At 43.6% G+C, this 11,926-nt stretch overlaps 1 protein-coding gene across 3 annotated transcripts; it reads left to right on the forward strand.

The window, feature by feature from the left end:
- Positions 1 to 405: 405 nt before the first annotated feature.
- LOC130159021 (uracil phosphoribosyltransferase homolog) lies at positions 406 to 7,490 on the forward strand. Of its 3 annotated transcripts, XM_056360180.1 has the most exons (5): positions 4,242 to 4,339; positions 5,096 to 5,257; positions 6,025 to 6,123; positions 6,155 to 6,192; positions 6,808 to 7,490. In XM_056360180.1, exons 1-5 carry the CDS (start codon positions 4,330 to 4,332, stop codon positions 6,874 to 6,876), a joined length of 378 nt encoding a protein of 125 aa, XP_056216155.1. In that variant the 5' UTR covers positions 4,242 to 4,329; the 3' UTR covers positions 6,877 to 7,490. The 3 variants fall into 3 exon arrangements, with proteins under 3 accessions (XP_056216154.1, XP_056216155.1, XP_056216153.1); XM_056360179.1 differs by lacking the exons at positions 4,242 to 4,339; positions 6,808 to 7,490 and adding exons at positions 406 to 658; positions 3,378 to 3,425 and having other exon boundaries at positions 6,025 to 6,574; XM_056360178.1 differs by lacking the exon at positions 6,808 to 7,490 and having other exon boundaries at positions 6,025 to 6,555.
- The last annotated feature ends 4,436 nt before the right edge of the window (positions 7,491 to 11,926 follow it).

An 11,926-nucleotide genomic window follows, 5' to 3' on the forward strand; every position in this document is an offset into this window, starting at 1 on the left:
ATGCAATGGGGACAAGTTGCACTATTATAGACCTTCTCTATGAAGGGGCTTAACACCCTCAGGGGGTTTGGGGGCTAGAGTGGAGGAGAGTTTCTCTTTTGGAGGGTGGGAAGCTTCCGGTCTCTGTTGGGGTTATGATACCAGGATTATTGAAAAAAAGAGTTGAAGAGTAAGATTTATTACTGAATCTGAAAGGCTCAAGTTGCTCAGAGAGCTCCCAGTGCAAGTGAGACAGTCACTGTACAGCTTTGGTCAAGGTTGCTTAAAGTTAGGGTTAGGATCTGAGAACAGAAATGCACAAATCTCTGATCATTGCTAAGTCTGTAAAGTCTGCTAACCTACGGGAAACACACTGAGATGCAGGTTCATGTTGGTGACGGAGAGCAGCTGCTGTGTTGTCGAGCAAGGAGTGATCACCAGTTTCACTTTTGGGCTATGGTTACAAACCGGGTTAAGATTTCAGTTCAAAAAAGGAAATGTGCTGTCGCCTGGACTGTTTTGGACATCACACAGGCCACGTTCTTGGTTGAAGGATGAAGGATGAAGGAGGAGGATGACATTCATTATTCTGTACAGAGGGAGAGAAGCTCCTGGTTTTTAGCAGTTGCAGCCCAGTGGTGGAAGTCCTCCATTTCCCTGACACAAGCACAGAGCCAAGGTAACACATGATCCTTCTGTTTTGGCTTCATTTCATCCTTTTACAGTATGGCATATTGGATGCAAGATGCAAATGGATTGCACTCTAGAGCTGGCATTTCCTAAGGACAATTCAATAAAAAGATATGGACATGCTGCGTATGATACAGATCTTACATGCTTTGGGGGGTTAACATAGGTAGTAGCATGAGTCTCTGCCTGGCCACCTCTTCTGAGAGATGTTTTCCACATCCTCTGTGCCTCAAATAAAACTCCCAGCCTTTTGGGATCAATAATCTCCTCTTGTGCCGGTGAGGAGATTGCTGAGTTACCCCAGTAGCCTCCTAGGCTGGAGTGCAGACTCAACAGTGCCAAGGGCATCAGAAACAATTAAAGAAAAATGAGAATTGATTTGAAGAATGTAATAATCGCTCATCTAGCTGGGGAAAAAATATTTTATCACTGATGTATTAGAAAGAGTAACATTTACTCTCTGGTAAGTATTATGGCACCCACAGAATTAAGTCTGAAACCTCAAGGACTTGCACCGTAAATTATTTAATTCTAAAGAACAAGAAAACAATAATGTTGCAAATCAATCCAAGAGGCTAAAGGGGGCTAGAAGGGGGCAGAGGAAGCGTTTCTGATTCCAGTCTTGGCCCAAAGTAAGAAGCCAAGTATCTCCCTGGACCCCACACCTGCCTTTCCATAGCAATTCTGCTTCCCAGCATATCCTGCCCAGTTTTTGTAACCACTCTTACAGCCACTCTTGGAAATACACGGCTGTTCGCCCTTTGCAGTTCTCATGTGTCTTGTCCTACTGAGGCAGATGTGCTCACTGCAGGGTCAGCTTAAATGGGGATGGTGATGTCCAGGTACAGAGGATAGAAAACCAAAAATGAGTAACAAAACAAGGTGGTTTTCCAGGAGAAACTGAAAACTGCCATAGCCTGTAAGTCTCTCTCCTTGTGCTTTGGTGGCTGCCCTTGGACAAGCAGTTTTGTCACTCTGTGCTCAGCTTCTCGTGGCTCTAACAAGGGACAAGGAGCTTCATTGATCTTTGTAAAGCATTCAGTAAGCACCACATTTTTCTTTCATGTTCTGGATGCCCCTGCTACAGAACACATACATCAAACCCTGCCTGTAATGGAGTAATTAAACGGCACTGCTAAAGGGATGTCGTAGGATGGGACTGATTACAGCTCACCCAGAAATGTCTTCCCAAGTCCCAGGCCCTTCGACGTGATTCTCCCCTCCCCCCCCCTTCTCTGAATTTTTTTCTGTATTAATTTCAGCCAGTCCTGGGATTATTTGAAAAAGGGCCTTGGGGGACTTGTTCAAAGGCACTGCCACCACGGACGACTTTGCTTTCTGAACTGAAGCATTTCACTCCTATCTGTCTGGACATATGAGCTGCTCAGCACTGCTTCATTAGGCAAGTTATTTTTAAATTCCCAGAAAGAGCAAAACATTGAGCAAGGAATTAGCATTTGCTGTTGAAACAGCTGCAAGACAGAATAGGCAGAAACCCACTCTGCGTCCCCCCTGCCAGCCCTGTGATTAACCAGACGGCAGTACCCGAAGTCACTGACACGCGCAGGCTGCACATGAGATATTAGAAATCACACCCGAAGACAAGGATTGGTGAGCGACTGTCAAAACTGTATTTTGGATATAAATAAGTGGGTGACCATCAACACTGACTAAGAAAATGTCTTTGAAAGATCTCTCTTATCTCCAACCCCATCCTGTGTTTCCCACATTCCCCCATTTTTCTCTTAAGGACTTTGGCACTTAAAAAACCTCCATTCTGGTTTCTCAACAGCAACGAATGAAAAGATAAAGCCTGCCCAGGCTCCTTGCTTCCCCTAAACAAAAAATAAAACCCAGTGGGCACCCCAATACTTTCAAAATGCCAAGGACAGCACTAAAGCTGACATTACTTGGTTGTATTCTTACTTTGTAACATGTTTAAGTTTCCCAGTGGCTAATATTGCTCTTACAGCACAGAGTTAAAGCAAAAGGCACGGCAAAAAAATGTCAGAGGCACAATTTGGTAGCTGTCTTTTTGCAAATGCTGATTGCCCTGCGGCTTGTGCTGCTCAGGGCAGCTATGGCTCACACTGATAATGTTATGTGGGTAAAAAAAAAGTATTGGAAAGCTGTAGCGCATTAGAGATACGGCTTAAACCTGACAAGGGAGGGGAGATGACTCAGAATGGCCTTTTCAACTAACTGGGAGCACATGTGTATCACAGCTAAGGCAGTGTGCAGCTGTTCGGCTACCTGCGCCTGCCTGCTTCACCTCTTCCCCTCACCCCTGCCTGCAGTCGTAATGTTTCTGTATTTATTCAGAAGAAATCTAGCAGGAGCTGTTCTAATAACCTGCTCCCAATTCCAGCCTAATGAAGGCTGCCGGATTCCTCTGAATTAATTCCTGTTCAAACTGGAGTGTTTCCTTTAGAAAAACAAAACAAACCTCACTAAGTATTTCCAGTGATTCTCAAGTGATGGGCACTCTGTCATAGTGGGTGGACTGTTTCAGTGGACAACTTTCCCCACTGCTAAAAATATACAGCAACATATTTTGACGTCCAGTTCCCAAACACTACTCTGCCAGATAAAGAACACTTTAGTGTTAAATTTGCCATGTGCTTTCCTAGAAACTGCATTTAAAATGAAATGCCCCTTAACCTTATATTTCTTAATAAACTGTGTTCCTTGCATGTTTTCTCATGAAGGTGTGTTTTCCAGCCCTCAGGGAAGTCTTCCTGGAGCCCACAACAGAGGTAATAAAACCTCCCTTGTCTTCCTTGGTGTCTCCCGTTTCGGTTCCACGGAAGCATTAGCTTCTCTTGGCAGAGTATCTCATTAGGAGCTCATGTTCAGCTGATTATCCCTCTTCTGAGCCACTGTTTTCCACGACTTTGTCACCCACCCTGTAGTACAGCTGCTGCTCTATTCTTAGGCTGATGATTTTACATCTGGTGGCACTGAAAAACATATTGTTCACTTAAGCCCAGCTCATTAAGTGATCCAGTTTAGGTTTGCTATCAGCGACCTGTTCCTAACTTCTCCGCACTTGCAGATCACCAGTAATGATTTTATGTTTTCCTGTAGGTCACTGATGACACACTAAGCAGTGTGGGGTCAAGAACCGATAGGAAGCAAGCTATACCTTCTTCAGTGATGCTTCTGCTTACCTATCAGTTAGTTTTCAGTCCAATTGATATTTGTCATTTTGACTTACACCGTTCCTCTTTCTCAATCAAAATATCATTGAAGAGATGATCGGATGTCTTACTACCTGAAGGTTTATTCTATCAGCACTAGTGCTTTAAACAATGACGTAAGGAAAGCGACCGATTAACTTGACAAAGCCTATTCTTCATAACGTTACAGTATCTTCTTGAAATGATTTATTAGCAAGGCCTCTTACCTACATCATTCTATTTTGCTTTGCGTTGCTGTCAGCATGACAGACATACCACGTTTGCTCCAGTAAAGGCCATTCTTTCCCATCCCCAGATGGGTTCAACCTCTAACAGCCTTTTGCAGGGCCCTGCTTTATTGCAAAATGCAGTACCTCTGCCGCTTCGTCTGCAGGCAGGCTTGTGCTTGTTTGTGACCACTCCAACAGGACACAAGCATGAAGGAGTCAGATTTGAAAAGGGAAACTGCGGAGTCAGCATAATGAGAAGCGGTAGGCAGATCCTGGTTGTTGAACGGGCACAAATTAAACGTTTTGGAAACCTGTAAGCAACTTCCTTACAAAACTGTGCAACAACACTTCTCTGCAGCAGAGCTTTACCCAAACCTGCCAGTTGTTACTCTTGCTTAGGTATCCTTGACCACAAATGCCGAGTAGTACGTTCCATTAACTTTTGAGGAGACAAAGAGCCGCAGCAGATTTCACGTGGCCGTTGCAGGGCAGAGGCCAGGCCGGCTGCCCCCCCTGGTTTGCCGCCAACACTTCTGCTCACAGGGGTCTCCAAACCAGCCGCGCTCGGTGGGGGCAGAGTCACTGTTGTTTTGCCCAGTGCTGTGGAACAAACCTTGGTATCTGTGATGCAAAATCCAGCGGCTCCACAGCTTCCAGCGCTACGTTTGGCACCCCCCTGTCTCTGGGCAGAGCTCAGAGACGTTCTCCAAACCCCAGACGTTTGTTTTGACGTTTCCAGCTCCTGCCTCTGAGAGCTGAGCACTGGTGTGTGGAAACACCAATGCCCAGGAGCTGTGTAACATCAAGGAGACTCGGTTTTCTGTCAGAACAGAGAAAAAAAGGAAAATCACTTCAGGTGTTTTTAACACTTAGAACTGAGAAAAAAAATCCCCTTTTTTAGAACTCTTCACCAATGCAGTATTGGGGCTGTCTTATTTAATTGCAGCATGTTACAGTTGTGCCATTTCTCAGCGTGTAACAATTGTTCTTGGGGGTTTTTTTGCTGCTCATTTTGAGGAGAGGCAATGGAACAAGGTTTACGAGACTGCTGTAGATCAATCCGCATAGGAAAAATCCTGATACAGAGCGATGAGGAGACTCAAAGAGCCAAAGTGTACTACGCTAAGTTTCCACCAGACATCTACAGGAGAAAGGTTCTTCTTATGTACCCAATACTAAGTAAGTGCCTTTCCTCATTATGTACAGCTAGATTCATCCGAACAGCAAGTGTGCTCAGTGTAAAGGCAAACTTCCAAATTTCGGGGGCTTGGATTAAGTTTTCTGCTTGGTTTAGGTGACATAGCAGGGAATTTATCGGGCTGTGCCAGAATACATACTAGTCAGCCTGCACCAGCACGAATGCGGAGCAAATCATTTGGGCATGCCTGCGTTTGTGAGAAAGGTAGAAACATTAAGACATGATACACATTTAATTTTTAAAGTTTTGCCATGAGAAAAGACTCAAACAGTATCTTTCTCATGCTATTAAAAGACATTTTTGGATTAATACTGTAATCCTAGAAGTAAATTACTTTAGTTAATACTACCAAAAAAAAAAAATATCTGGTAAATGTTGTAAGGAGTTTGTCAGGGTGAAGTAACTTTTCCAGTCGATGATTTAATTCTGGTTCTACACATAGAGCTCTTAATTGCTATTTTACTATTTTAGATGAGCTTTCTTGCCTCAGGGCTTTAATAAAATCCACCGACTTCAGTGCTTGAAACCTGGCAGAGTTGGCCGTTTCAGAGTAGAGATGAAGTTCCTTCAGCAGGAGACCAAAGTTTTCTACAATTAAGACATGCAGAGGTGATAGTTTTCCAGTGGGAAAGGACAATATCATCATTCGGCCACACCCCAGTGTTAACACGGATATTTTTGGATGGCCTAGGACAAGTTCTTCCACCAGGGAAAAGAGAAATAAAAATCTCGCTTTTTCCCCTTTTAGGTACTGGTAATACTGTCATTGAGGCTGTCAAAGTTCTTGTAGAACATGGCGTACAACCAAGTGTCATTATCCTGCTAAGCCTGTTCTCCACACCTCAGGGCAAGTTGAGGCACTTGCCGTCTCTCAAAAGGTGCCAAATCCATCATCCAGGAATTTCCAGAGATCGCCATTGTCCTGATTTCGGCTGGGATAGAGTTAATTTTCTTCTTGATAGCTGGTGCTGTGCTGTGTTTTAGATTTAGCGTGAGAATAATGTTAATAACACACTGATGGTTTTAGTTGTTGTTAGGTAATGTTTACACTAAGTCAAGGACTTTTCAGCTTCTTAGGCCCTGCCAGCCAGAAGGCTGGATGGGCACAAGAAATTGGGAAGGGGACACGGCCAGGACAGCTGGCCTGAACTAGCCATAGGATACTCCATACCATAGAACATTATGTTGAGTGTATAAACCAGGGGGAGCTGGCCAGGGCCAGCCGATCGCTGCTCGGGGACTGGCTGGGCACCGGTCAGCGGGCGGTGAGCAATTGTATTGTGCGTTGGTTGCTGGGGTTTTTTTGCTCTGTTCCTTTGGATTTTATTCCTCTCCTCTTCTCTCTCCTTTTCATGACAATTGTTCTTATTCTTCTTTACTTATTTTATGTTATTTTATTTCAATTACTGAATTGTTTTTATCTCAACTCTCCAGTTTTACCTTTTTCCCAGTTCTCCTCCCCATCCCTCTGGGGAAGTGAGCAAGTGGCTGCCTGGTTCTTAGTTGCCGGCTGGGTTTAAACCACGACAACCACTTAACTACAGAATTTCATCCTGTTGCACCAACACACTTTGGACAGAAGTATTTTGGAACGGACTGACAGACTCGGAACAAACGAGTTTGACTGTATGATGTCACAAGAGGGGTTTTTTCTATGTTTTATTATTGTTGAGTTGGTTAAGGGCATATTTTAAAATCTTTTTTGGCCAGAGGGGGTAAATACCTGACTTAGATCAGTTCTGGTCAGTTACTGCCTGGACACTGGCTCAGGTACAGTAAGAAAGCACTCTGTCATGACGAAGTCAGGCATCTCAATGTTGGGGTTGTATAAATTGCTACACATTCTGCTTTAATTTATTTATTCTTCTATAGCCTGAATTTTTTGGGTGCAACTGGATTTACAGCACCTAACTAGATAGAGACTGACAGTAAACTTCATGAGAGAAATCCTTTGGGCCTTTTCCACAATGCATCATACAGACCTATCTTACAGACCGCACCAATGAAAGTGGAAATGAATGTTACCCCTTAAAGAGCTATTTGCAAGTTAAAAAAACCCTACCATACACTCAGCTGAATGCTTCATCTCCTTTGTTACCTGCAGCAGTGAGTACAGACAGCCTGAGGAATTTCTGTTTTCCAGTGCATTTACCTAGCATGTTGAACAGAACTTTACACATCTTGCACTTATCATATGCTTTGTATGAGACCTTCTTTCAGAAGCTAAGGGGAAAAGAAAGTCAATTTAAAAAGTAAATAGCAGCCAGGCTTTAAAACCGCAGGTAGCAGGGGGTGCAGGCAAAATTGCTGCTTTTACACTGCCCAGATCTCTAGTTAACAGCCTTTTTAAAGGCCAAAAATACTAATTGGAAAAACTGTGTGCTCCTTAGTAGGCCATCTGCAATTACGTTTGCGGCATCAGCTGCAATAATGCACCGAGCACAAAGATCTCAGCATCAGTATTTTGAGAAACACTGTTTCCCCGCAGGGATCTGACTGCTCATTTCCATGCTGCCTTGAAGAACCCAGACGCATAATGTCTTCAGCAAGCGCCCCACGGACACCGTGTTCCTGGACACCCACCTCTCGCTGCAGCTTTCTGCGCTCGGCTTTAATCACGGGATGCAGAGGAACCTGCCCAGCTATTCTGTGGCACGGGAACGCGGCACCAACAACACGAACGCCAGGCGCAGCATACGGATATCTCCTTTAAGTACGCAAAAGAGAACAAATGAAGCTTGTTCCGTCACTCAGACACACGTTTTCTCCACATTTGGTCCTGCCTCATTTTGACACAACTTCTGTATTTGTTTCAAGTTTCATCCTGAAGCTTTTAAAAACCTGATGCGTGAATATTGACCTGAAGCGGTTCTGAAGCCATCAAACTATTTACTGTTCTGACCTGGACAAGTGTTAGTTATAACCGAGTGAGGCTGAGCTGCTCGTAAGGAAAGGGAAAGACCAGCCATAACTCCTTACAGGAAAGGTTACTGAGTAAGAGTAAGTTCCTTGGAAACCTTCACAGCCGTTTCTGAATCGGAGCTGGATAGCTGCGTGTGATATCACAAAGACATCTGGTTTAGCCATCATTAGAAGACAGAAATTGATTTTATATACTCCCTAAGGAACAGCGCTGCAGCTCGACGGCAGGCAGGGATGCTGCCTGCAGACCTTGTAGGCAGCGCTGCTGCTGCTGCTGCTGCTGCTGCTGCTGGTCAGAGAAATACAGAAAGAATGACGTGGCTGCAACCAGAACCAAACCCAGAACAGATACAAGAACCTGCTCAGGAAATTCCTGTAAATCCACATGGTTTCAGCGAGAGCTCTGATCCTGCTGTCTTAACAATATGCTTTAGTTGACAGAATGAAAGTCACCAGATCATCTTCCTGGTTTTATATATGAGGAATTTAGAGTTTTAAAAGGCACAAGCAGCACTTCTGATGGTGCTGAATTCCTAGACGTGCCCTACTGTGTTCAGCTGCCACCTTCCTCTCGAGATCCCCCTCCAGAACATATTTTGCCAGAAATATGGTAATTAATTCTGCTGCCATCTTTCATCAAATACCGTTAAGGTCCACCACAGGATCTACATTAGAAATGCAGGGTTAGACTGACAGGATTGAGGTGCTGGAGCGTGTCCAGCACCGGGCAGGGGCTGGGGCGGGGGCTGGAGCACAAGTCCTGTGGGGAGTGGCTGGGGGAGCCGGGGGGTTCAGCCTGGAGAAAAGGAGGCTCAGGGGGAACCTTCTCGCTCTCCACAACTACCTGAAAGGGGGGTGCAGCGAGGTGGGGGCCGGTCTCTTCTCCCAAGGAACAAGTGACAGGACAAGAGGAAACAGCCTCAGGTTGTGCCAGGGGAGGTTTAGGTTGGGTGTTGGGAAAAATGTCTTCACTGACAGGGTTGTCCGGCACTGGGACAGCCTGCCCAGGGAAGTAGTAGAAACACCATCCCTTGAGGTCTTTAAAAGACGTGTAGATGTGGCACTTAGGGACATGGTTTAGTGGTGGACTTGTGGCAGTGCTGGGCTTGGTAGATTTAAACAGTTAAGACAGACTTAGACTTTAACAAGTTGGACTTGATGACCTTATAGAACTTTTCCAACCTAAACAATTCTATGATTCTGCCTGCTCCCCAGACAGGCTTGGAACTGAAAAGCATGGATGTGGAGGGATGTAAGTGAGTATGTAAGTTCTCCCAAGAGCACAGCACTGCCAGACAAACAAGACATAGATCAGAATTTAGCAAATTACTGGACACTATTAAAAACGACCCTTTAAGATGCAAAATTATTCTCCAGCTCTTTAAAACTCTAGCATGCCAGACCTACTGATTTAAAAATAACCAGCTGGATGGAAAATACTTTGTTGTATAAGGCATAAATATGGGGTTCTCTCCCCACCAGAACAGACGGAGAAAAGACCAAAGTTAGACTGTTAGGAACTGTTATATCCTTAGGCTTCCTCTCGGGTTTGTTCTGGGCTGGTACATTACTGTACATTGACTTCATTTGCCCGCTCAATACCTGGGTCTGCTAATATTTTGAGTATATAAGGATCGGAGTTTTGTGGGTGGTTTTTTTTTTGGGGTTTTTTTTTTTTTTTGCTTCAGGTTTAGAAGTTCCCAGGAGATTCAGATTTTTCTCACCTCACTGCATTTGGTTTATTACTTATCTATACTGTGAATAAACTATTTTAATATCTTTTAGGAAAAAAAAATTACAACATTTTTCTCATCTTCACAGCATAGCAAATAACCAGTTTTTAAGACCCTGAGGGATTTAAAGCAAATTTATTTACCCTCACTGAAGGAAACAACATTAAACTTACCATGGAAAAGTGTTGTAATTCTCCTTTGCTATACATACATCAGCAAATTGAAAACACTTATATACGAATTACACCATACTTTTGATATAGATTTTGGATTTTTTTCCCTATTTTTCCCCAAGTTCTCTCTGCAAATACATTTCCTCCTGTAAGCTTTTTGAAATACACTGCTACACCAATCCTATTTTTTCAAAGCTGTTAAGGAGATATGTATGCACAGGCCGTTAATTGTTATTAATGTCAACTGGATACTGAAATCCACTAAGCAATTTTGAAATATCAGAGCTTATTCTGCACCTGATCAACCCTGTGAGGGCATTGACAAATAAGCTCCACCAAATCACACCAAGGGAGGTACTTTTCCTTAGCTGTCTGCCCTGGACCTCAGCTACAGGTTTTTACCACTGAAGTGAGGCATGAATCAGCAGAACCCAGCTGCCACCTCTGCACATCACTGAGTGTTCATCTCCCAGCAAACTGGCAAATATCTGCCTGAAACGTCTGAACTCACCCACAGAGGTACAGTAACATGTTTGAGTCCTCTGCTGCTTGCCATTTGATGATCTTCAAGACTTTTGGTAAGATTAATCAATTAAAAATATTTCATTGAGGGCGAAAGAAAGAGACAAACAAACAAAATTACTTGCCAGATGTCATAAAATACTGAAAGCTGTTCCAGGAGCACAAACCGTGATTTTATCCCTTTGTTCAAATAGCAGAATCTGCTCCACCTCCCATTTGCTCAATATTCCCTAACATTTTTCTGCTTAGGTTACTGGTGTATAACAAAGCCACTTTTATGCTGCTTTGACCTTGCCTGGTATTCAGAAAAGGTAGTGAGAAAAGACAGGATTCACTTTCATGCATAAATCATTCTGCCGCAGTCACATCACCTCCTATTTCTTCAGTTCTTTGAGGTCTGCCATTGGAGCACTCTGATAGATGTCCTGCTGATTTACTAATTGCCAATACTCACACCTGGTGGCTGTCTTATCAATTGTCAGCACAAGGCTTTCCATGATAAAGTGGATCGATTGTGTGCCAATCATTTGCTCCCTGAATTATCGATGTTTGACAATGGAATGAATTTTTTGCCTGCTTCAAAGATGTCTGGCCAACAATGAAAGTGTACACACACACTCAGCCACAGGGTATCTCTCTTCAGGGGATATAATTTCTCCAACTACTGGCATCTGTCAGAGGTAGGAGCACTGTCTACATAAAAAGATCTGTTTGTCATGGGTCAGGAACAAGTCAGTTTTTCCCAATGGCAAATATTTTGGTTCACTAAAACTGCAAAATTGCTTTGTGACATTAAATCTACTCATCCTAACTTTTCAATTTTACTCACATTGAACAGTCAAACCAGCGACATTAGGTCATGGTTTGACCCTACAGTAAATCCAACTGTAATGCAGGATCTATATTGCAGCAATGATGCAAAGGACTGATCTGATTTAAACTCAGTCTCCCAACTCCAATTTGCTTTTAAAAATGAAACAGGTTGACCTTCCGCAAGCAAGTTTTTTGCTGTATTAGGTACTACCTCACTGTCACTCCAGCTATATGCTGTATCAAGTATCACCTTCTGCAGCTGTAATAAACTTCCATGCTTTATGTTCCCGTTATTTCAAGAAAAATATAGTTGGGAGCCTACATCTGCTCCGTATGAAACTGGGACTGCTTCTGCTCTCCATTATTAATGGTTTTGGCATCATGGACTTCAGTCCCATAAGTTTCTAAGCTACTTCCTTTCCTGGTCCCATGCTGTGAAAAGTAAAACTGATGAGAAATATCCTGGTCCCATGCTGTGGCAAGTAAA

This window comes from Falco biarmicus, chromosome 14 (assembly GCF_023638135.1).
Source record: "Falco biarmicus isolate bFalBia1 chromosome 14, bFalBia1.pri, whole genome shotgun sequence".
Taxonomy (NCBI): domain Eukaryota; kingdom Metazoa; phylum Chordata; class Aves; order Falconiformes; family Falconidae; genus Falco; species Falco biarmicus.